The 27,455-nt window shown below is 35.4% G+C and overlaps 1 protein-coding gene across 1 annotated transcript in view; it reads left to right on the top strand.

Annotated features, from left to right (window-relative positions):
• The window catches only part of LOC145662087 (uncharacterized), a 111,126-nt gene that overhangs the window by 64,349 nt on the left and 19,322 nt on the right, over nt 1-27,455 (top strand). Inside the window, exon 2 of the mRNA XM_081727425.1 lies at nt 4,594-4,758. Within this exon, the coding sequence (XP_081583551.1) occupies nt 4,594-4,758 (165 nt within the window). The remainder of the gene's footprint in view (nt 1-4,593; nt 4,759-27,455) is intronic.

Here is a 27,455-nt window from a genome sequence, read left to right as displayed (position 1 = left end):
AGCCACAACATAACCAGTCAGTATCCCTCAGCCAATCAGTAGCCAGCATTTCCCTCAACCAATCACAAGCCCCCATTCATAGCTCTTCCCTTAAATAGTAAATATATATAGGCCTACACATGCTCACGTTTCCGGTCTCTTCATTACAATCCCTGAAGATGAAAGCGATGTCTCCATTCGAAACGTCGGGTGTCAATATCTTCACCTGGCTGATAGTCCGCACACGGTGTTTGTCCAGCACAAAGTTCACTTGGCGGGGGCTGGGATCGAACCCGAGACCCCAAGCACCAGAGGTGAATGCTCTACCACTGAGCAATATTCCGAGAAGAGTTACTAAAATTATGGAGCCAGGAACAATTCAATTCTTTCTTTCAGAAATTGTACGTGAATATGAAAGGTTAGCTGAAGATTGTCGTACATGAAAACTTCTCACTCACGACAAGTGACCTGCCAATAATGGCAGAATATTTATGGTGATGATGATAACAAATATTATATATAGTTACAATGAAGTTTTAATTTCTTCATAAATTGTAAATGATAATTATTTAGTTTGCGCCGAAATCTAACACGTTTTCAGAACATTTATTGATAAGATTATAAAACTTTTGTCATTGAACCTTGATCTAATACCGGTTATACCGATTATAAAACAATTCGAAGGAACCAATAAACCCATTTCGTCTATGAATTAGCACTTTTCCTTTTCTATGGAATGATAGATTTTACTTGATTCTTGAATTTTTTACATTTTCTTGTTAAGAATTGAGTAATTAAGTGCTTTTTACCATTATAATTGGAGAAACGTATATAACAAACGTGAAACGTACTGTTATTATTCATTAAAATTGATATATTTAATAAAATTCAACATTTTCCAAACAAAAAGCTGTTGTTTACGATCTCTTGCATCCCTACGCATGTCGTAATGGTCGGAGCAAATCACTTTATAGACTGAATGTAAATATGCTGACTATTACAGGATTTTTACCCTGAAAAGAAACAATGGAAGATGATCACTTTTTATCGTACAATATGATAAATAAAAATTACAGTTAAATGATGGATAAGTTAATAAAAACGCAGTCTTTAAGTAGGGTATAATTACAAAACCTAGTATCAATTAAACTTCAATTTTGTAAATAAATTTATTTTATTACTAATTTCATTCTTTTTGATTTATAATATGAAATATTTATCGGAAAGTTTTTACAAGCAAGTATTTGGTATTTTATATATCTTCCCAAGAGGGAATAACCACATTAATCTGTGTTTCTTCCGAGTAGATAGGAACAAAATGTCATGACTTTTCTCTAGTAGACCAAAGTTTATTTCTAAAGTAGTAGGAAATTTCTATTAACTATTACAAGACAAATTATTTACTTGGTTCTTGAAATTTTGTATGTACAAATAAAAATAAAGTTTGACTGTTTAAATTAATATGTAGGTTTATTTAGTATTCCAAGCCTTATTGCAGACAAATGTGACTTGACTATAATTTCAGCCCTTTCGGTCCCAGACTACCAATCTTTGAAAACCATCTTTCAATTATTTGTATGCTGCATCACTTAAAATCATATTTTTCAGAATTTGAATTTTTTATTGTTTTAGAAAAATACTGTGTTTACATTTTGTGGACATTGGTGCAGTAACAAGCAATTGAATATTTAAATATTTGTGAACAATTATGATATATATTTTATTCCGTTTCTTGGTATACCACACCTTTCTTGTGACATTCTTACATTGTTGTGACACAATAAAACAATGGTTACGTTTATATACTTAAAATAGCATGAACTGAATACTTCATGGCCGCTGACGCTTGCACTCGAGCTTACCAGAAATAAATGTATTTAGTGTTCAGACGTCCACGCGTGTGTACACTAGGAATTAATCGAGCTGATTAAATTGAACGAGCAGCAAAAGTATATCAATTTGTGTCCACAAATGTGGACTTAGGCACCGAAAGGGTTCGAGAACAAAACTCTTGGAACTCTCAAATGACTTACTTATTTTATAATACATCGGAGAATTGCATTTAAGAACACCCAGTAGGAATTAATCTCACGTGAGTGATAGTTGTAGTGAGCAAAATATAGAGCCAATATGAGATTCCGATCATATTTTATAGGAAGTGAGAAACCTTCAATACTTAGGTGCATAGATGCTGATTGTCTATTTGGACTATGAAATCACACGTACGTTATAGACCTTGACGTAGATAGGCTATGGTTTTGTCAATACCCAGTTGGCAGTCGAGCAACATTGTTGCCAACAACCTATGAAGAAAATAGGTTAGATGGCCTTCAGAAATAAGCTTTTTTACGCAAAAATGACTAGATTTTGAACTTCTAACCTATAATCCACGTTGTAGATTTTAAACGCCTTTTTGTGTGTAGGATTATAAGTGGGCTATAGTGTAATTTGAAATGTTGAACTTTATTCGCTGAAGACAAACAAGCAATATACATGGCTTTAAATTACAATAAAATCCATCAACAATTCATCCGATGGATTGAAAGTCGCCAACCATATTATTATTTGAATTGAAATAAGTTATCATCGATGACGTCGCAGCTAGCCGAGGCGTTGGAACTGCATGCACCATCGTTGGATTGTGGATTGGTAGTGTTTATGTAGACCGCCATTGTCCCAATTTTCAGTAATACTTTCGGCAGGTCATATTCCTTACAAACACTTCTTATTTCTTCGTACATCGACACGAATCATTATGATTGCATTGAGAGTCTTCAAGCTGATTAGATATACTATTTCTTTCCTTTAAGAAACATAAACAATCTTTGTGGCTTGAAGAACGAAACAGTTCATTAAATTTTTATTTAAAAAAAAAAAAAAACTTTCATTCTTTTAATGAAATGCTAAAATTAAAATAATTAGAAAGTGACAAACGGTGCCTTTACGGTAGCGACATTAAAATTCATTCTGAGTCAATAAGTATTGGTAAATGGTTTTAAATCTGTGGGTGGAGAGAGAGAAGAATGAAAAACAAGTGTTTGTTGCGTAATACAACACCCTCTGTCTAGAAAAAAAATCAATTAATACGATAATATCTAATGACAAGAAGGCTAATTTTTAAAAATTACACTTTATTTTCAAAGAAAAAGTATTTTTAGAATTAATTTAACGGGTAATAAAAAGGCAACAATGGCAAAAGAGTTTCATAAAATAAGCTATATTTAAGGCTATAAGCATTTCGTACATTTGTATGGCTAAATGCCCCTCCAAATAGGCTTGATTTAGCCACAAATAGGCCAAATTGGCATCACTGTTCACCTGCACGATATAACTTAGGAATCTTTCTGGTCAGGTTAGAAGGAATGTACCACGCACAGCACCCTGGGTTACCCTGCCGATATTAAGAGGCGCGGAATTTCGTAAATATAGGGTTTAATACAAGTAGAGCCTGATGAAAGAATTGATGATGTCACGTATGTAGCGCGCTAATCATAGGTCTCTGAATGAAGAGTAGAGACGAGTAGGATGTGTAATTTATTTCCTCCTAGGGGAATGCTAAGTATTGGTCGAGCTTTTCCTTGGCTTTATGGAGAGCACGTGCGGCTTACGCGCATAAATCTCAGGTTGGTATCATGTAGGAGATCATATGGTTGGTATTTCGTCTCATTCCATTTTAGTTTGTAGCTTAACGTTAAATTTGAAATGAACCAAATAGCCAACTGAAGGTCATATAGGGCCTATAGCAAGTATGCTACATTTTGCGGCTCACCTGTATGTCTACGAGCAGCTCAACATTGTGTCTAAGACACCAACAGTCATCGTTGAATACAACCCCTCCCCATTTCATTCCTCCATGCTATCTTTCTCGATAGCACAAAATACATTCTTGGGGATGAGTAACGGTAAAGGGTAATCGTGCACGTTGAACGTGAGAATGTAAACCTGCTTCCAAAAATCGATTGTTTAGTGTGCGTTGACTTTGATTAAGAGTTGTGGTAAATGAAGTTGCACTGACATTCGCCACCCTATCAATTACGACCGAAGAATCATCCTGCGCACACACCACTCGGTGCGTTGCAGTGGTAATGGAATACAGTGCTATGATGTGAAAACATTTGCTTTCTATCATGTAAATCACCGATTGAACACTGACACGTCATGATCCACGCGAGTGGCAATTCTACGGGACTATCCGGCCAATAGTACCCACTAAACGGCTACTTTTGAAGCCAATTGCAAAAGAGACACCCGTTAGCATTATTGGTAAGCTACATAAACATACTATGAAACAAGACCAACGATTTCGCACACAACCACACTAAAATTATCCTATACCCTTCAAACTACTAACAGTATGCTCTGTATAATGGTCAGTCTGCTAAGATCGTCAAACTAAGATGATCATTCCTTCTAAGGGCATAATTTTTTTGTGCGAATTTTAAACAAATTGAACAATACATACAGGGTGTTCTTATGTATATTTCTTCAGTGTAATACACAAAATAATAAGAAAATGTTTTTATATTTTTAACTGAGAGTAAATACAATAAATTTGCACTTTTGATACATTCACTGCGTTTTCTTCTTAATTACTTTTTACATCTTTCTTATTAGCGAAATGTATTCCTGGGACAGCATATAAGAGAGGCTGCAACAGTTGTGTTTGTACCAGTGAAGGAATAGGAATATGCACTATCCTGGATTGCAACGAAATATTGCTACCACCACCACCACCACCGACGTTTCCAATTCCGATTTTACTTCCGAAAATATCAGGGGGTAAGAAAATATTCCCGCATTCGTTTTGATCTCTTAACCAATAAATTAAAACTTTATTACAATAGAAAGGTATGATAGATATGCATTCCATATTTCATTATCTTGTGTTAAAATATCAAATGTATACAAATGTTGCTTGCTTACTGGTTACTGGTGAAAACAAGGACAACCAGAAATGTAAGTATGAAATAGTTATGCGAGTTGTCTTCAATAATAATATTACATCTAGTTGTCTAAAGGGTACAGAGCTTAAGGAGCTCAAAATTGTGAATATATTAATTGTTATTTGAAAACAATATTATGATACAACATATGCACATGTTTGCTTGATTACTTTCTCCATTTTCCGGCAACCATAATCTTCGGCGCTTTTGAACTTCTATGGTTTCTGTAAAAAAATGTGTAACACGTGGTTTCAAAACATTTGAAAGTAACAACAATATTCAAGAAGTCCTGCTGGGAACGGAACAAATAATAGGCGGACAGTCCGAAGTATACGGTGGATGCGCTAAGACCTCCTAGCCCAGTTCTTTCAATTAATGAGAAGTAGTAGAAGTGCATGTGGTTTACGACACCATTTCTATTGTCTAATTTTGACCCTTTCTTCGAATTGCTAGATGCACTTGTGCTAATTGTCAACAGCTAAGTCCCGAGTCTATCATTCTGCTCCGCGACAATAGCCCGTGATGCACAATGTCCTTCCATTCCTACCAAACGCCAAGCATTACTTTCCTAGCGTCAATGTGTGCTTTATTACAGGCACTGGAGATTCTCTTCACTTTGATCACGATCATTTTCGCACATTGTTGTCATTGGTTACTCACCTTTTACCAATCGTTAGCAGTAGCTTCAGAAATGGCCCAAGTTCGTTACGTTTCAGTAGAGATTTGCAGATAGAAAGTTGTACAGGTCAACGTACAGGTAAGTTTCGAGCAGCGGCGCCGAGTTTCCAAAATTTATCTGGGTGCATGTGAAAAGAGAAAAAAATAATATTTGAGTATTTTGTTTATATTTTTCCATGAAACGATTTTAACTAGGTGTTAGTTTGGGTGGAAATTTAAATGACGCGGTGGGTGAGTGGTTAGCCCATTGAACTTCTATTTGGTGGACCCGGGTTCGAGTTCCAATTTCAATTTCAATGCATACTCAGTGTGATAAGCAAGATCTTCTCTCCTCCAGAAAGAAGAGGTTGGAATGAGGAGAATTGGAGAAGGTCTCTTAATGGAGGCAATCATTTACAAGTTATTTCCAGCAGTTGTTCTAGATTTGCTATTTTCAGGCATTTTCTGATTCTGATTCATATGTGATCAGTGTTTTTATTTCTTTGATTATACAGTATATAATGAAAAAAATACATTGAATACACAACAATATTGAGATTAACATGTGATGTTCATTGGACAACACGCTCTTAACCAGAGAGATTGATCGTTTCGTTAGTCACCTACTTTACAATTTTACTCGCATAAACACCTGGATCAGGGCTACCAAATGCTGTCAGTGCCGAGAAAAGTTACGTGTAAGTTGGGTTGCATCTGTCTAGGCGTTCTCACAACTGCAAAGGACATGGACCCCAAGTAATGGAATTAGAGCGCTTAGGGGGGAGGGAATTACTTTTGTGGCTGGGTGTATCCCTTACTGTACGTTTGGTCTCTTTGCCTCCTTTTGCAAAGTTGCATGTTATTTTTCTTCGTTTCAAAAAGTATTTCGTATTTCTTTTATGATGATATAAGTGAATAATCTTCGGCAAAGTTTCTATTAATAACGTGAGTTCTTCTTAAACCTCTTGTTCACAAGTTTGTTTCTTTTCCACACGAAACTAGAGACATGAAAGATTTAATTCTCATATTCTGCATTTATCTGAAAGCAATCGCCGTTATGTGGTCTAAGACTTTTGTCCGTTACGATACATATTAAACTAGAGAAATTCATTTTGCGGAAGCGGAAATTTGACTTTCCGGATTTCGGAAAATTATGGAATTAGGAAACATTCCGAATTTAGAAAATTCCGGAATTCAGAAAAATCCCGGAATTCGGAAATATTCTAGTTTTCCGAATTCCGAAATGTTTACAAAATCAGAAATTTCTAAATTCCGAATTTTCCGAATTCCGGAATTTTTCCAAAGTCAGATTTTTCCGAATTCTAGAATTTGTCCGGATTCCGGAATTGGCCATCCATAGTTTACACACACACCTTTCAGAACACTAAAATAATAGCTGTCAACAAACAAACAAGTAATACAAAGCATTTTGTACCCTGCAATACGTCATGTATTAAAATCCAACAGCAGTTACATTATCTAACCAGCAAATGTATGTATCTACCTACTGGAAGCTGAGTTATGGAAAATTCTATTGTGTCTTATCTTTTAGCGAATATACAACCCTACAGACCGCTGAATGTCTAAAGAGCTTTCGTTAAATCCAAGTTGTAGTACTCACAGTTACATCCTTTCGTGCCTATATCATCGAGTTAGTAAAGTTTTATATGATAGTGTTAGTAAGTCTTTCTCTGCTTTCCCGTAAAGTTGTGATACGATCTATAACAGGATACAGAACGAATTATCAATTTAACCAAAGTTGTTGTATTACAACACATCTGCTTCCGCCTCTGTCAACTCTAGTAGATCTCCTTGAGGCGGCGTGTTTGCTTTTTTATACCCCTTTCTTCGTTTGCTGAACTAAACAGTAACAATTCTGAATTATGTTACTGCGCATGCCTCGTAGATAAATATTTCTTCTGATGCCAATATTTTCCGTTTTGACCAAGCAATGTTCTGTTTCTTATTCCCAGCATGGCCCTTTTATTACCTTATATGGAAAACATGTAGGTCTAAGTACCTCATGTATTACATAACATGCAGCTTTAACTACTACGTGTAAGAACATTGTTGACTTCCAGCAAAGAAGGAACGCGTGATCATTGTGTACAACCCACGGAAGTGATAGCTGTTGATGCAATGGTTGTAATCCCTAACGACACAGCGGGTGAGTGGACAAAGCACTGGCTTTTCGCGCCGGCCAGCCGAGTTCGAATCAATCTTGGCTTGATTTTTTTATCCATTTGCAAGAAAGTCTTGTTTCCTTTCGCTACGGGTTGTCACTCTTTTCTTACTTTTTGTCGTTCTTCACAGATAAAGTAACTGTCTATTCTTATTCTTACTACGAATGATGGATTTTCTCTTTGGTTTCTCTTTGGTTTTGGTGTCAAACATGCACACATAACGAAAAGGCGCTGTAGATAATAACAATAATATTAAATACTACTAGCTGACTCGTGCGTATATTTCGCACAATATAATGTTATATTATCATGTGGAAATAAGTATGACTGGCTGGCGCTCCCTCATATTTTTTCGATGCTCCTTATGGGTCCATGGTGTCCAACGTTGGTCCAATCCCACTATCACCTCCTGTTCTCTCGATGTAAGTTACCGACATTTTGCCTCAAGAGAGCTCTGACGTGGCCGCATGACTCTCCATGACAATAAATAATCCTTCTTTGTGCATAGAAATCGCTTATTTTGTATGAGTCCTATGAGTGTATACTGTCCAACGTTTCTCCCATCACTCTACCATTTCGCGTTCTCTCGATATAAATTGTTAATATTTTGCCTGTAAGGGAGATATAGCGTTTCAATCCTTACGTTTGATGAAGAATTGAGGAAGACATTGCGTTGCCACAAACAACACTTTTTCGTATTATTATTATTATTATTATTATTATTATTATTATTATTATTATTATTATTATTATTATTATTATTATTATTATTATTATTATTATTATTACCACTAATGTTGCCTACCACTATTTGCAATGCAATGTGCTACTAAAAAGCAAATCAAATAACATTCCTCGCCATTTACGCTCCCGAACTCGAAGTACAGATTTACAGTTCTCTGTGTTAGATGAAAGCACATTTATAATATTATTTTTTCAAATAACACGTTCCACAAGTTACTTCACTTTCAATGTGTAACTTCATATCATCACTAACAATCATCTTGTTCCGATAGGAAAATATCCCCCCCCCCCGAATAAAGTCTGGCCGTAGCGAAAGGATATAAACCTTCTTTAGGGTATTAATCGTGTTCAGTATTTCAATAAAAGAGGTTTTATTTCAATTTCCGGCACACCAATATTTCAGTAATAGAAGAAAAGTCACTCAAACATTGTACCTATTTATGAGCGATATGTGGTTCCCTTGGAATTTTTTAAGAGTTTGAAGGCCGCCATTTTGAACATTTTCATCTGATTATTCTGGCTAACGAACTCATTTAAGATATTTTAACAATTAATGTTTGTGCCAAGTTCGGTCTCAATCTACTTAAAATTACGTTGATTATGGCATTCACTAAAAGCGTTATATATATATACAGATAGATAGATAGATAGATAGATAGATAGATAGATAGATACAGGGGTGCCCATCCCCCCCAAAGCTGATGGCGCACTCCCCCCCAAAACTAATAATATCTTCCCTCCTCAAAACTCAAATCCTCTAAAAACAATTGCCCAGTGTAGCAGTAGTTTTTATAGTACTAGTAATTGTTATTTTTGTTGTTGTTTTTATTTCCTGTAGTAGTATTATAGAATGCTTGTAGTAGTAGTAGGGGCAGTAGTAATTATAAAAATGGCATTACTTTTATTAGTAGTCTTGGTAGTGTACTATGTGTGTGAATGTGTGATTACATTTTGCAGGATCTGCGAAAAACGAACAATTGCCTAGCTGGCTTCACTTTGTACAGTACAATACATGGAGCTAAATATATAGAATACTACTGGAGCGACCTCTCACGGAAAGTATTGTACACAGTGATGCCACTTTTGAGCTGTTTTTCAGTTTACCGCAGGCCCTGGAAAATGTAATCGCACAAACAGAAAACTATACAAAATATTATCATTAATTCATTTATTATACATCATGTAGCAATTGAACAGCATTACTTATTAAGTGTCGTACATGGTATAAATAAGAAATAAATAAATGCTCCCAGCGGAAAATGGGTAAATTACCTACACAAAGCGATAAACCGACCAGCCCATCCTTTCATATAGCAACTTGCGCGGTACTTCATTCATAGAGTTTCTAAGTAATGGTTAGGGGGATTCATTCTTGAGATTAAAAAGAAAATCGCATCGTGTTCCAATGTTATTCTGACAACAGCAAAATTACTTATTCGACATTAGAGTAAAATTCTTCCCCAATTTTTTTATTCCCCCCAATTTTTTTCTCGATGGCACAACTTGCGCCATTCATCCCTCCTGTGGGCGGCCCTTCTTTCTTAAAACGAACCAACCTTTCCCTTCATATGGCTACTTGGATGCTACTTGCGCCTCATCGAGTATCGAAGCAGGGGGTACGGGGGTTTACCCCGGAAAATTTTTGAAAATTAGCTTCTCAAAATCGTGTTTTAATGCTATTCCGACAGTAAAATTGCTAGTTCGAAAGTAGAGTAAAATCCCCCCCAAAATTTTTCTCAATGGCGCAGCTTGCGCCATACATCCCCCCTGTGGGCGGCCCTGGATAGATAGACACAGAGAGACAGAGAAACTTTCGAACTGAAAGTGGTTTTGGTCTCAGAGGATGATGATCGGGAAAAGTGCCTAGGAATTTTGCGGGATTTCTGACTTGATGGTCTGCAGTAGGCACACTTCTGAAGAAATTTGCCTATTGTAGAGATTCACATGTTCGAAATCCGGGAAAATTTCGTTTTTCCGATCACCGCTCAGTGCTCACTGATACATAACTCTGATTAGATATACTGCTTCTTCGTTTTCATGATTTCACTTCTCCAATAAATGTCATTGAAATTTTTATCTCGTTTTCACCTAACATATTAAACGGATAATACGATCTCTTTTATCATCTCTCAAGAGCTGTATGCATTATTAACAAAAATAAAAGAGTTTTACTTGAAGTGGATGCGAACTGACGTCCTATGCATTTGTAGTTCGGCACCTTAACCGCTACGCCAAGATCACAGGTTGGTAGACGTTTAGTTGTCGGCGTATTTGTTTGTATTTCTATTTTATATTCCCACTTCGAAAATTTTTACTCTTTTTTTTCTCCGTTTAGCATCTGTTTCTGGCTTTCTATTAGATGTCGTCCCTTATTTACACTATTCACTATTCGCATTCAAATTTTGTGCCCCTCTGCAATATGTTATTCAGGTTAGACTTTTCTCCTTACTTTTACTACATATTTGATTGATTTAATTATCATATTCTTCATGGTTAGAGCGCAGGAATGCCTGACTCAAAAAACAGATGTACATTTCCTTTCCTGACAGGCCGTACCTAATATTTCATTCCGATTGCTGTACCCATTTTAAAGTTATTCAATTTCTAGTTGAATACTGACAATATTACGCTAGTTTTGACTTTTTAAGTTCCAGAACCCAAGTTTCTCTCCCTTTTGTTCATAGCACTTTAAACTTTGGTGTTCTCCATATTTCATAATGCTCTGTCAGATGCTCTATGTCTGCAATGAATTTGAACGACAATCACCCTGACCCTTCCTGTCAGAGTTTGTCAGATTGATTGGAACGTAGTTCTCATTGCATTGTTTTTCTACTGGAGGGATGTTATCCGAATGTCGTGATTCGAGTAATAAATAAATATAATTGCAATACACATGTCATTTCATTTCTTAATAATGATTAACAACAGTATAAGCAACAATCAGAAAAAACGAAAGAATCCGTGTGGTAGTAGTAAAAAAAAGTTCGACATAACCGTGGGATGTGAAAAACTTAAAGATTTCATTTCAAATTAAAAATGAAAGTTAAGCAGACGGATGAGAAGAAAATAATGTCCGTAATGGCATGTTGGGTGTGGCACGTAAAGCCCCCATTTTGGATTCCTATATGACAGCTTTTTGCCCTCGTTTATGTCTACTTTGTCTCAAAATATCGTATTTTCATCTTAACGAATTGAAGGAAATTAAGTTTACACAAAAGATTCCCGATTTCAAGATTGAAACAATATTTATAAACTGAAAGTGAAATGTTTATTTATTTTTCCCTTGAGTTTTGCATCCTATTTTGCAATTAAAAAGATGAAAATCTGAAGCTGCGAGTCTATGTGGCAAGCAAACAAATGGTTGAGCATTACAAGAAGTATTTTAAATATGTCTAAAACACAGAAAATACATCACATATGTAAAAAAAAAAAAAAAGTAAATATTGGAAGTTATTTGCGAGGATTCTGGCACGAAGAATCTCATTCTCATTTACTGTGTATACAAAAGATTAATTAAAGAACCCGACATGGGCATACAGTTTGCCTTAAGTATTTTCTGCACGAACACGGATTTGGAACGTCCCGTAGCATTATTGTTTCCTCGTGATCTTGAATATAAAGAATTTCATCTACTTAGCTGTATCCATACTGACAAGGTTCTAAGTCGGGTACATTATTGGTTGCGTACTACCATCTGTAACACTGAAGTTATGTTCTCTTACTATAGAGGTGGAAGATATGGTCGTAAGAACTACAGTAGATCCATGAACGTCTTTTGGGGACACTCGTGATGGAACTGATATGAAGATAACTTATCGAGTGTAGTCATCTGTCGAACAAGATTTCACACTTGGAATGTTTCAGCTCCGATACCATGTCATCGGACAGCTCTCTTCTACCAAAGTTGAGAGTTTCATTGTCTTCATCAATTATCAGTACTGCCTGTTTGTTCCCGACTTTGGAATTCGTATCACAGATACTTAACCCTGGAATAATAGAAATTACGTACGCAGGGTTAAAATTCATTAATGAGTAGTGTGGAACTGTCCTCACAATCTTAACCGATACGCATAAAACCACAACTCATGAGCTCCAAGAATTTTAAAACTCTTTTAAAAATAATATACACATACATCCGGGTCTGGAGAGGAAACATTGATGATGTGGTTGGTTTTCCTATTGCTGTACGATAAAAGTGCACTAGAATCTCGTTGTCCGCCTTTCCAATGTAGAAGTGGTTCATTTTTATTTTCTGAAGCACGAAGGGAACTGCATTTTTCAGAGTCGTCAGCATGAGCATCTCTAAGGTAGATAAGTACCTGCTCTGGAATGACAGCTGCTGTCTAAAACCACCGATGAAAAACTGCTGCAATTTAACCTTATCTCTATAAGATGACCAATACTATTTCATTTGTACTAGGAGTGGGGTGTTAATTTTTGGAGGAACGATTTCAATGGCCTTTACTTTCACACGTCGAAGCTTCCTCTGTTTATAAACATAAAAATGAATGCAAATCGCAAAATATTCGGATTCACTGCAGTAATTATTTTCCAGATGTGATTAGCTAACTCGCCAAACGTTTTCATTTCCGGTTTTTTTAACGCTTGTAGCCAAAACCACAAAATCTATAACAATAGTCTCCCGTAGAGTTCAAGATACTTCATGTGGAACTAGTTCGAGAAGCTTCTTTGTGATTCCGTTGAAAAGCTTGCATTTAACAAGTTTTCTCCAAAACCCGTCCTTCGTTAGGAAAACAGTGATGTGAGTTCTTACTTAAGTAGTCTGTTGATATACTGAAATTAATTATAACAAAATACTTTGGATTGAGTAATAATTACCTGTACCTTGGGCAGAAAGTGCTCATACATGTGCACTATACTTAATAGAATGTTAATTTAATAGTAACAAAAGAAGAATGTTTTTAATATATGTAAATTAGTATATTATTATGGGATAGTTGTTGCTATGTACATGTTTATGGATACCTAGTCAGCAAGTTTGTGTGCTTGACAGTTTTAAGGAAAAGATATTATAAAGTATATCAACTAATAAACCATTTTTAGCACCGTTCATAGACGTTATCATTCCAATTGAAAAGATAAGAATAATCGTATATAATTATTGAAGCTAATGTTTACATGCAAAGAAATACTACCACTCGAAATTTGTATATCCTACTTAGCCGAACCAGGTTAACGACTATCCTTGATAAGTCGTTGTAAAAATTTTGGTTTACCTCACCCGGGAAATACTGTAAATTCACGTCCCGAAGCAAAAGTAAGGGTGAATTTACTTTTATAATTAAGTTAATGAATACAAATTTGACCATACTGAGAAGTGGTAGAATAATTGTGAGAAAAATGGACAATGAAACAATGGAGCATGAATTAAATAATAGTGACAACGGTGAAACTAGTGTAACACCAGGATTGACATCGGAAGACCGAATCTTGTTAGCTTTACAGCGACAATTGATCCAGATGTCTACCGAGATAAAGCAGACCATAGAACAGAACTCCGAAAAATCCAATAAGCAATACGAAGAATTAAAGCAGACGATACAATATAACTCTGAAGAATTAAGTAGACGAATAGAACAGAAGTCTGATGAATCTAACAAGCAATATGAAGAATTAAGTAGACGAATGGAACAGAAGTTCGACGAATCTAACAGGCAATATGAAGAATTAAGTAGACGGATAGAACAGAAGTCAGACGAAACGAGACAGACAATTGTCCAGGTGGTGAATGACATATCCTCACAGTTCGAGGAAAAGTTAAAAAGAATATCCGATGATTGTCAGGAGAAGCACAATCACCAAAACCAAGAAATCAGTGCTGTAAAAAAAGATTTAGAAGTAATAGAATCTTCCGTCCAACAGCAAAAGATCCAGGTCCTCAACAATTCTAACAACATACGTGTAAATACGCAATTGTTAGCTACTATACAGGAAGAGATTAGAACGCTACAGGTTAAGGACAACACATACCGTAATAACTTGGGTAGTGATCGCTTGGAGTTTCCCCACTCACCAGAGATGAACTCGCCTTCGCCGGGGTCTGATGAGGATATTATATTGGAAGAAAGTTATCCGAAGGGTACAGATGGGCGAAACATAGATGGTGTAACGACACATCACGTAATGGATAGGAACTATCACTCAACAAGTACACGGAATGATAAAAGGAAGGTAAAATTAAGTGTTAAGATGAGTGAAATACGAGCTATGAGCAAATTCAGTGGTAAGTGTAACGAGAATGCTACTTCTTTCTTAGAGAAATTCCAGGACGAGTGCAATATTATGTGTATAGATAGATCACAATATATGAAATTAATCCCTCATGTATTACTCCCACCTTGTTCATTATGGTTTAAAGCAGTACGTGATCACATCAGTACATATGAGGAATTCAAAGCGGCACTGATCGCCAATTATGAAAATGACTTTTTACTTGCGAATAGAGATGCCACCATTAGAAATCAACACTTCAATCCTCGATTGCATAAATCTGTTGTAGAATTTGTTGTCAATACATACAACGAATTAAAGGTTGTTAATCCATTGCAATCGGAATCGAGAATAATAGCATCGATTCGAAATTTGCTTCCATTTAAGTTACAACAGATCTTATTTTCCACACAGTGTATGAGTTTCAACCATTTATTAATGCTTGTCCAATGCTATGAAACTCAATACCATGCTACGAATCAACAAGCAGGAATGGGTAAAAATAAGAATAATTCTGATCATTTGGTGCCAGTTCGGAATTTAGATATCCGAAGTGTGAATAATACGAAACCTAACCTAAGCCGAGTATATTCTAGCAATCAAAACGAGCAAAATAGGCAAAGTTATGTAGGGAATCCGCCTAACCTAATTAATCGTAGCAATCCATATGTTAGACCATATAATCAAAATAGGTTTAAAAATAGACTTAATGTATGGCGAAATTCCAGGAATACAGCGAACTACGTGGATAGATGTAATTGGAGGTCAAGAGATGGCACTTCATATCAAAATCAGAATCACGACGTAATACATGTACAAAATAGTACAGAACCTAATCACGATTGTGCAGTACAATGTACTTTATTAGAATCGTATGCAAGTACGAATGTAACCTGATTATCGTTAACGAAATTAGGTTAAATTCATATCAGTTATAGATTCTTGTGAATTTTTATTTTTAAGTTTATGTGTTAATATCAATAACGAAAACAATTCTTATAACTTCGTTATATAAGCAATATGAGGAATTATAATTTAATTCATAAATGATTAAAAGCAAAGATTATTTATATTAGATTGATTTGTGTTGAAAACTTAATTGTCAAAGATTATGTTAAGAATAAGATCCATTCCATAAAACTAATTATTCAACGACTATCTTAAATGAGATTCTTCTATGTTTTGATACCTTAGGAATCCAATGTTTATTTTAAAACATCTAACTTATTTATTATATAATGCGCCCTGACTATTTGTAACTCATGTTTGTCCCTTACGATTTTTGAATTCGCACCCTTCAACGATTAAGTAAATGAGCGACGATATTTTTAATAAGAAAATATAATAATAATATAGTGAATAATAATGAAATAAATATAATTATTGTAATAAAAGATAAGTATTGATGAAGTGTAAGATTTGTTAAAAATATATATATGTGAAATGTAATGAAGAGATATACGAGGTGCGATCAAAATGTGATGGACATATGCAATGTAAGAACACTATTGTAAACGGACCAGTGGTTCTTGAAGATAAAAGTCAAGCTTACTCATGACTTTTATATTCAGTCCAATTGTCGGGCGACATTTTATATAACAAAATACTTTGGATTGAGTAATAATTATCTGTACCTTGGGCAGAAAGTGCTCATACATGTGCACTATACTTAATAGAATGTTAATTTAATAGTAACAAAAGAAGAATGTTTTTAATATATGTAAATTAGTATATTATTATGGGATAGTTGTTGCTATGTACATGTTTATGGATACCTAGTCAGCAAGTTTGTGTGCTTGACAGTTTTAAGGAAAAGATATTATAAAGTATATCAACTAATAAACCATTTTTAGCACCGTTCATAGACGTTATCATTCCAATTGAAAAGGTGAGAATAATCGTATATAATTATTGAAGCTAATTTTTACATGCAAAGAAATACTACCACTCGAAATTTGTATATCCTACTTAGCCGAACCAGGTTAACGACTATCCTTGATAAGTCGTTGTATAATGGAACGTCCCTTCAACACATTCAGCTCAACTTCTGTCTTCTTATTTTTTCTTTTTACACCTTCTTTTCTTAGTTGGATCCATCAATGTCTTTGATTTGATTCTTCTTGGATGAAATCATCATGGGCTGTTATATACTTCAGTGAAAACGAGGTTGTATCTTCATCAACCATCATCTAGTTTTCCGTATTATTTTAACCAAACAAAAAGATATTTCCCCTTTCCAGAATGAACTGCACCATGACAGTAACACCTTCTCAATGTTTTACTGTTGTACATGATGAAAATTCATGGTGTAGAGAAAGTTCCTCTTGGTCCATAAGATCATACACATTATGCAAAAAGTATTTTTTTCATGTTTAATTATATAATGCTGAGCAATTGCTTCTTTTCTTCGTGTGCATCCGATTATAGCTCCATGTTCTGTGGCTGGTTTGTTGTAATGCTGCTTCGATCCCTGATCAATTAGAATAGAACTGAATTTGCGATATTTGCTTTTCATTACAAACTCGTCAGCATAAAGTCTCGTATATTGTGAGGTTTGCAACTATCAGACAGTTCAGACATCAGACATCATCCAGAACACTGCTCCCCACCGGGAATACTTGATTTTATCAACCGGAAATGGCATGGAGACTGCCTTGGACACTGCGTCAACAAAGAGGTCCCAGTTGGCTTCCCTGGGAGCACGAGCTAAGTCTCGTAACACTGAATAACGATAAAACACAAACTAATGTCAGTACTTGAGCATGTCACTACTCTGCACGTCATTAATCCCAAATGTCTTGAAGAATTCATCACAAGCAGACAATTTGATTTACGGAATCGACGTTTTTCTGCGTTTCACTTTTGCCTTTGCAATCAACAGATAAATTTAGTAGGGCTACTGACGCTACCAGTTCTTTCCTTATCGTTGTGTTTGTCTGTTCAAGAAATGCTAACAATTGTAAGAGCAGTATTGCTTCTGATAAGATGAAACTCTTCAATCTTCATGAATACTGCATTCCACTTAAAATATTCTTACAACGAGTAGTTAGAATACCTCTTTACCGATATGATATAGCACCTATATGTAGCCTTATATTCGTAAACCCTGTAAAGGTAAAGAGGAAAATTGTCCGAATGTAGCAATGTATCAAATAATTACGATTTAAGTGATAGGTCATCATCATCATAGGTATTCTGCCTTTATTGGCAGGTCACTTGCCGCAGCTGAGAAGCTTCCGTGCTCCACGGTCCTCCGCTAACTTCTTTGTCTTCGCGTATGATTTTTTCTGTTTTTATATCATCCATTAATTGTAGTCTCCTACGCCCCTCCCTCTCTTTCCCGACACCACACCCTCTAGGACGCCCCTCATGATACAATCTCTTCTTAGGCAATGTCCCAACCAGTTTCTCTTTCTCTTCCTAATAATATCTAAAAGTGTTCTTTTCTCATCCACCATTTCTAACACTCTCTCATTCGTTTTGCGCCCGACCGAACTAATTCTTTCCATTCTTCTCCACACCCACATTTCGAAGGCTTCCAGTCGATTTTCATCACCTTTACGTAATGTCCACGTTTCCTCCCCATACAGTACAACACTCCACACGAAGCATTTTATGAGTCTTTTTCTCAACTCTTTATTCAAGGTCCCACAAAACAGACTTTTCTTCCTCCTAAAGGCTCCTTTCGCCATTCCTATCCTTGCTTTTATTTCACGTTCGCACTTCATGTTATTACTAAGAATACTACCCAGTTATCGAAAACTATTCACTTGTTCTATTTTCTCCCCTCCTACTTTTATATTTGACACAGACCCCTTCGTTCCAGTCACCATGGCTTTTGTCTTTCTAACATTTATTTTCATTCCATATTCTTTAAAGCTCTTTCTCATTTTTCTAACATGTTATTGATTTTCTTTTCAGATTCTGCAACAAGCGCCATATCATCTGCAAATCTTATGCATCTAATCATTCTACCTCCTACCGAAATGCCATCATCATCATGTAGGCTCTTTTTTACTATCTCTTCTAGATAGACATTAAATAGTGTTGGCGAGAGGCAGCATCCTTGTCGAACTCCCCTTGCAATTGTACTCTCTTCCGTCAGTTCTTCCCCTATTCTAACACTTACTTCTCTAAGATACAGGATAAAATGGTTTGAAAGTCAGAAAGTATAGACAGTTGTGTATAGTCTCTTGTGCCCTGCCTCTTCTGAACCCGAACTGCTCCTCCTCAACTTCTTTATTTGTTCTTCCATATAACCTTCTGTTCAGTATTCGGAGCAGAATTTTAGCTGCATGAGATATGAAACTAATAGTTCTATAATCCTCACATCTTTTTGGGTTCGATTTCTTAGCCATCGGTATCATGATCGTTTTCAGAAAGTCGTTTGGCCATTCTCCTTTTTCATATATTTCATTGCATAGTCGGAACAATTCTTTCTTTCCCTTGTCTCCTATATTTTTAATGAATTCGATTGGTATGTTATCTATTCCGGTTGCCTTTCCATTCCTAATCTCGGATATAGCCTTTTCAAACTCATCCCTAAGAATACTAAATACTTTATCATCCTCGCCTACTTCATTTTCTACTTCAATATTTAGGCTACACGGTCTATCCCTACTCTCATATAAGTCTTCAATGTATTCTTTCCACCTTCCTATGACCTCATTTCTCTCGCTGACTACTTTCCCATTCTTATTTTCTACTGCCATCATAATACCCCCTTGTTTCCTCCGAAATTCCATAGATTTCACCTCCTTGTACATTTCCTCATATTTCCTAACTCTTTCTAATTCTTCTATGTCCTCGCATTTTCTTTTGTAAAACTCTTCCCTCGCTCTGTCTGTTTCTGTTCGTAATTCATTGTTTAACTTTATGTACATCTTTCTGCCCTCTTCTGTATCAACCTGTTTCCACATCTTCCCGTCCCTTATTTTTTGTAACATCTGCTCTGCAACCCATGGTTTCTTAGCAGTTTTGTGTTCGCGGTAACCTACTGCTTCTTCTGCTGCTTGCTGTAAGCAACGTTTAATATGTTCCCACCTTGCGTTACTACCTGTACCTATTCTTTCCTCGTTTGAACATTTTTCTTCAAATTTTTTAACGAAAAGATTTCTTATTTCTCGTTTTTCAACTTTTCAGTATTCAACACTTTGTTACCTACTTTTCTTCTGTCTACATTTTTCAGTTGAATATCTACTTCGGCCAGCACAAGATTATGATTAGAGAAAATATCAGCCCCGGGAAGTGTCTTCGCGTTCTTTAAGCTATTCTGATACCTGGCCTGAATCATAACATAGTCTATCTGATATCTTCCGCCGTCTATTGCTTATTTCCATGTATATCTTCTTCTCTTGTGCTGATTGAACCAAGAGTTCCCAATTACAAGTGAATTCTGTCTACAAAAATTCACCAGTCCCTCTCCCCTTTCATTTCTTTCGCCTAAACCATATTTGCCTACGATACTACCTTCCTGTTTTTCTCCCACAACTGCATTGAAATCTCCCATTAGAATTATGCATGCACCTTTCTTCTCCCTATCTATAATTTCTTCTATTTTCTCATAATTTTCCTCTACTTCTTCATTTGCATGCGAAGTCGTCGGTACATATGTCTGTGTCACCACTAGATCCTTCGTTTTTTCCTTTAAGTCTTAACATCATAACTCTATCATCAATAAATTCTACTTTCACTACCTTCTCTTTTAAACGCTTTTCAAGAATTATTCCTATGCCATTATGACCGCCCTTTTCATTACCTGAATAAAACATTGTATATTCTTCGCTGTTCAATACCCCATCTAACTTCACAAACGCCTACCAAATCTAAATTATTTTGTTTCATTTCTTCTTTAAGATTTTCTAATTTTCCTCCCTGTAACATAGTACGTACGTTCCATGTCCCTATCCTAAACCTTTTGCTCTTCCTTGTCTTTCTTTCTTTGTCTGTCTTCCTCCCATTATTACTTTCTCGTCCAATAGTCCTTCCCAAGCCATCCCTCTCCCGGAGATCCGAATGGGGGGATATTTTACCTCCGGAACTACATTTTGACCTGCGAAAGACAATTGTTCATATGTTCTCTTTTTGCTGCCAGCATACTAGGGAAAATAGAGTGGTGGTTTCCCGTTGCCTTCCACCCCGCAGTATCCCAGCCGTTAAAGTCACTCTGACCATGCCTGGGACTAATGTCCAAGTTGCTGTACTAATCACTATGATTTCCGCCAACTTGGCTACTGGAGAACTGCTACCTTCTCCCAGAACACTGTTCGTCTGGCTACTCCATTTAAACCAATTCGGTAGGGGTGCCCCTTCTGGTAGTGAACTACCACCGACACAGCTCTAAATTTCACTGTAGCACGCAATCCTCCCCACCCGACACATAAGTGTCTTCGTAAAGGTGGTGTTTATCGGGGAGGTAAGTGATAGGAGCCTTATTATAATTCTTCAGTTCTAGTATGAATGTGTGCATAATTAAAAATTCTGAGTAAGTGCTCATTAATTCTGGATAAACAAGAAATATGTAGAAACACCAGTGAGAATTGAGTAAGTTAAGACTGAAGTTACCTCAGTACAAATACTTGAAGTAAAAGTTGAATGGTCTCCTAATTGTGTTATTTAATGCTTAATCACTGTTTTAAATATGGTTTGCGATAAATTGTGCAAAATTACTCTTTCAAATCATAAATAATGTGTATAATGTAGATTGTATAAAGTGTTGCTCAGGAGTAGAGGGTAATAAAAGTGGTTATTTCGGTTGTATTTAACTCTAGCTATTAAAGAGAGAATACAGTCTAAACGGTTTCTTCTTTTAGTTGATAAAGATATTTTTCATCATTAAATATTTAAAAAGGAGATAACATTATAGATAATTTTTTGAGATAATAACTGCTTGTTTGTAGGGGTTGGCCTATTTCTTTCTCGTTTTCGTTTTGAAATGGGAGAAATAGGTTTCCTTTATTTTCTGAGTTATAAAACTGATTTTGATTGCACTTCCCATTACTTTTCAATTTAATTTAATGTCATTTAAACTGCTTGTGTACGAAGGGATGTATGAAGGAAAGGCAACGTCTTCTGTGTTAAATATAAAGGATTAAACTCGTAAAATGCACAAGGTCTTCCTTATGTTAAAGGAACTGATCTACGTCAATTGAATAAAGGAGCTAAATGTCTATTAAGTAAAGACGCAATTAAGAGGTGTATTTTAAAGTAGTAGAAGTACAGTGATTGGCACAAATATCTATATTGAATTCAATTGATTATCAATAAATGTACGTAAGTTGCTCTATTGGAATTTAGTGAGTATCGTTTTAATAGTTAATAGTCGTAGAGTACTATTTCTGAAGAGTACATTGCTTGGTATGAGGGTGAAATAAAGAACTCTGACGAGGAAAGTCCATAAACCGTGAGAGTTGAATTTTGATGAAAATTTGTGACAAGATTCAGTTCGAGTTGCTAAGTAACGTAGTAATAGTCACTCGATGCGCAAATGCTTCGTTGAGCTGCTACAGCGACGCCATCTTGAAATCCAATAGACAATGTCCAAGAATACCCTTTTGGCACAAAAATGAAAGAGCTTTTGATAGATCTGACTTCAGTATTGTAAACCAAGGTAGAGCATCTATATGTGGGAGTACTTCCAGTGCATGATCGCCATCTTGTAAGGCGCCACATTGAATCGCGGTCAAATATGATAAATGGCAAGGGGGTCATGTGAGGTTTCAAATAGCACTGGAGTTCACTCCTGAATCCATTTCTGCAGTCAAAGTTTACATATCTGTTTTCACTTCAGAGTTAAGAGCTCTCTTACCCACAGGAACATATAAAAACTGTGTGAGTTAGACTTGTGTTATGAAACACGGTCGTGCGAGCACTTGCAGGGTTTTAACTAATGCAGTACTTAATGCAGTACAATAGTCACTATACCAATCAGTTCTTGAGACTAGTAAGAGAAATCGTTAATTAAATTTAAATGCCTGTAGTGAAAAATGGAATAGCAGCATGCTACAAGTTATACCTATTTCAAAGTGCGACGGAATAGACTGCTCGTCGATGAAACACATGCCTAATTGTACTGATGAGCAGAGAATACCAAAGGGATTGTTTGGATATATATTAGAAAAAAAAATGATATAAACTAGTGAATATTAGTTGAACGACCAAAATGGTTCGGATTCCACTATAATCAGTAGTCCACGTCTTCTTTAGCGTAGCAGTCATAAGTTTGGGACGTTGGACTGAATCAAACCAAAAATCTATTTTAGGCAATTTTACGTGGTTCGTTATAGTGTGTTAAGTTTTCTTCTCCAATCTTGAAACCTTAGGCAAAGACCATCATTGTTGCAGAATATTGCGTTCTTTTCCAATACTCATACTTGACAACCTATAATTTACCGTCCATATTACGAAGTTAAAATACTTTAATATATTCATTGCCAGTTTGTCTAAATACAATCGATTTATTGCTGACTCAGGGGACTTAAATTATCAGTTCACAGCCCATTCGTAGAAGAAGATACACCTGGAAACTTAGAATTCACTTTTCTTGTGTCTGTAGTAGTGATAAGAGAATGCATACACACCTACTAAGAATAGATGACATGAAAGATTATTACAAGATTCAATACCAAGTTGCAATCCATAAAATAAGCCTCTTCCTTGCTTTTTCCTTCAAATTAAATATCTTCAACTTTCCACCTTTAACGATAAAACACATGTTTATAATAATGGCAAGACTAGTTTTCATATCAAAACTGTGATAAATAACTAATTGTAGCAGGTGTTCTCTTGTTCGGTGTACAAGTTATATGGCAGAAGTTTTATAATGAAGATGTATTCTGTTGCATATAATCAATTCTGTGCGCCAGTCCTAAAGGACATGCTTGCATATGCATGGCAGAAATGTGGGTACGTCATAGGAGCAATAGTTGGAACAGTTCCGGATTTAAGTATAAGCTAAACAAGCTATAGCTTAGGGCCCCATACTTTTGGTGGCCCAAAAAGTTCAAGGAAAAAATTGAATGTACATTTTCAAAATATAAGAAAAACAATAAATAAAATAACATCTACATATAGCAACAGTGCTTTGTTTGTGTAGGCCCCTATAATGTAAGTAATGGAGCCCCTTCTGCTAGTCTGCTTCGTAAAATATCACTGGTTTCTTCATTTCTATATATAGGATCCTACGTTCATCTGGACACATAAAGGGCCCCATTATCTTCAGTAGTTTAGGGCCCCACCAAACCTAAATCCAGCTCTGGAGACTAGTAGAAAATAGTGTCTGTGGTCATGAAGATTGTGACGAAAGTGCATTTGTTAAGTGTTTGTACTGCTCCACGATACTGTGTGCTAATCACTTCGTTTTGGATTTCCATAATCACAACTGAAGAGCAAAAGGTTAGGAGGTTAATATTTGCTTATGTGCATCAGTTTATATTATTTTTCTAATAATTTTTCCATTAATTTTCTAGTAACTTCAAGACATAACCTTGTAAAGTCATATGTGCCCTTGCACCTAACTCTTAATACAGCATTTAAATGCTATGCATTATCGCAACACACATAGACTCATATATATAGCACACTTTGAAATAGGTATAATTTGTTAGAGTGCTGCTATTCCATTTTTCACTACAGGCATTTCAATTTAATTAACGATTTCTCTCACTAGTCTCAAGATCTGATTGGTATAGTGGCTATTGTAGATCAAGTGCCTACTACTGCATTAGTTAAAATCCTGCAAGTGCTCACACGACTGCATATCATAACACAAATTTTACTTGCACAGGTTTTATATGTTCCTGTGAACGAGAGAGCTCTTAACTCTGAAGTGAAAACAGATATGTAAACTTTGGTTACGGAAATGGATTTAGGAGTAAATTCCAGTGCTATTTGATACCTCACGTGACCCTCTTGCCATTTATCATATTTGACCGCGATTCAATATGGCGCCTTACAAGATGGCGATCATGCACTGGAAGTACTCCCACATATAGATGCTCTACCTTGGTTTACAATAATGAAGTCAGATCTATCAAAAGCTTTTTCATTTTTGTGCCAAAAGGGTATTCTTGGACATTGTCTATTGGATTTCAAGATGGCGTCGCTGTAGCAGCTCAACGAAGCATTTTCGCATCGAGTGACTATTACTACGTTACTTAGCAACTCGAACTGAATCTTGTCACAAATTTTCATCAAAATTCATCTCTCACGGTTTATGGACCTTCCTCGTGAGTGAATTTGATTGGAATAAACATAAATTAACTTTAGGTATCGTAGTTTTACAGAAAGTAACGAGAGGTGATATTGTTTAAAAATTCTAAACGCTGATAAAATTTGACAGAGATTGTATTCAAATTAGATTAGTATATTCTATTAACTTCCTTAAACATTTATTAAACTGAGATTAAAGTTGCTAATAATTCAAAATACTTGCACTCTTGCAAGTTTAGTTACTTACTATTGTAATTATTGTTGTTACAGTTTTCAAGATTGTACTAATATAATGTTGGCCGAAAATTGCATTGCCTTTAATAAATAATTTGAATAGTGCAAGATCAAAACTTGCAGTGGATATTGTTTTTGAGAGATTGAATGAATGTATTGTAAAGAATGTGAATTTTCTCTTACAGGTTACTATTTTATACCTACAGAAATTAATGATTTTCATACTATTAATTATGTAAGAATCTGTCTTTATCTGTTCAGCAATATCTTACTGGTTTAGATTTTTCCTTCGGGGACAGATTGCTTTTGCGATCGCAGCTACTCGTTCACCCTCAAAAATATGGAAATTGGCCCTTGGCCTTCTGTAAGTTAAGCTACTCTGCATCTAGGATTGTGTATACTAGTTAGTAAACCTCCTTAAGGTACGCAATATTATAACGTAACTCGTTATACACAGATCCTCAGTCATAATTATGGCTAGATTATATTACTAAAATCACTTAAAAGAGCCTATTTTGCATTTAGCTTTCCTGGCTTTTATTGTGGCACACACTTATTGAAATAAATACACACCTTTATGATTATGCGTACATCCCTTTATACGATGGTTCCTGAATTGTATCGTTTATTTACAAAACGTTGTTATGACAACGTAAAGACAAAAACTCATCAAAAATCATCATATTAGAATCAATTTTGATTATCTTTCCTTTTCGTATTTTGTTCTTTTTCAAAGTGGTTAGTGCATATTTTAAAATCATACATTACCCGGAAATATAAGAAAAGATGTTTAAAATTACATTGAAAATACAAGATGTCGTTGTATCATGTCTCCCGGACTATAGGACTTTCTTTTATTGGGTTTACAATTAAAAGAAAAGGATCCTGGACCGTTAAGTAATACATATATTAATCACTGCACCTCGTATATATGAAAATTGCAATTCATATAAATATATATCATATTTAATTTTATAACAATGTTATTATCATATATATTTTAAATTTTATCATTGACTTCATTTATTTATACATTTCAACGGCGATAACTCACATTTGAAATTTGATTCAAAATTTATTTATTTTTAAATCCTTTTCGGGTCCATTCAAATGCCCGTTAGAAGTTAATAATTATTTACTTGGGTATAATGAAGAAGGTTTTGAAAAAGATGTATTTATGATATTCATATGGTTGTTCTTTGAACGAAAAGGATCAAATATAGGATATAATGAAACATAATATAAATTAAGATTGAAATATCTACAATATCCAGAATAAAATACAATAATTAACTTCTTATCAAGATCACAAATGTACAAATGCATTATCTTCATAGAATTCAAATGAAGTACAAATAACAAACGAAATCATAACGATATTTAAAGGAAAATAAAGCAAGAATCAATTGAATACGGTTCCCTCGGACGCCGTAACATTAGCTTAAGTTGCATGTCCAATGAATTCTTTCAAGTTGCATTGAAAGTCATAAACCGGAATACAGACTTGCGCGTCATTTACTTCTATAGTTCTTTGTTTCTTACTTTGAGAATTTATGTCATCTATGAAATTTCTACGAAATCCACTTTGAGAGAAATTAGATCTAATGATCACATGCTTTTTAGGTGTGCGTAATCATACTACACGAGGATTAGGTTCAGTTACGCAAGGTTCGGTTATCTTACCGGTAAAATTAGCTTCAGTTCTTATTCGTTTTACTGGTGGCGAAATGTCGTGTCTCCTAACGGATCTGTACTAGTCCTTAACATGATATCCACGGTAGTCTGTCCTACCACGGTTTCTGTTTCTTCTGTAATTAGGTTCGGTTACATTACCGGTACACGTGAACTTAACATCACCTTTTACATTGGGATCACACTTTAATCTCACATGGATGTATCGAATTTGGTTTCGATTAAGGTTAGTTTGGTTCAGGTTAGTACTGCATTGCACCATTGATGGATTTTCAACATTTTGCAATGTCACACTTAGTTGATTGAAGTTAATGCAGTGCATCACGTTCTGTAAAACCACCATCGGATTGTTCACTATTATCATCTTGGTCTTTTCATCCAGTGAACATTTCGACAGATTCAACTCAATCAACTAATCACTACCAACATTAGTGGAAATATACATTTTCTTTCTGAATTTCACGAATACTGGAATCAACTTTCTTCCTGCTACATGAACCATGGTCGTGCACATATCATTAAACGGTTCTATAAACATTACTTCATCTTCAGGATTAATATCACGTTGAATATCTCGTGAATA

The sequence above is a fragment of the Thermobia domestica genome, chromosome 10, assembly GCF_964235325.1.
Source record: "Thermobia domestica chromosome 10, izTheDome1.hap1.1, whole genome shotgun sequence".
NCBI lineage: Eukaryota > Metazoa > Arthropoda > Insecta > Zygentoma > Lepismatidae > Thermobia > Thermobia domestica.
This window is presented reverse-complemented; position numbering and strand designations above follow the sequence as displayed.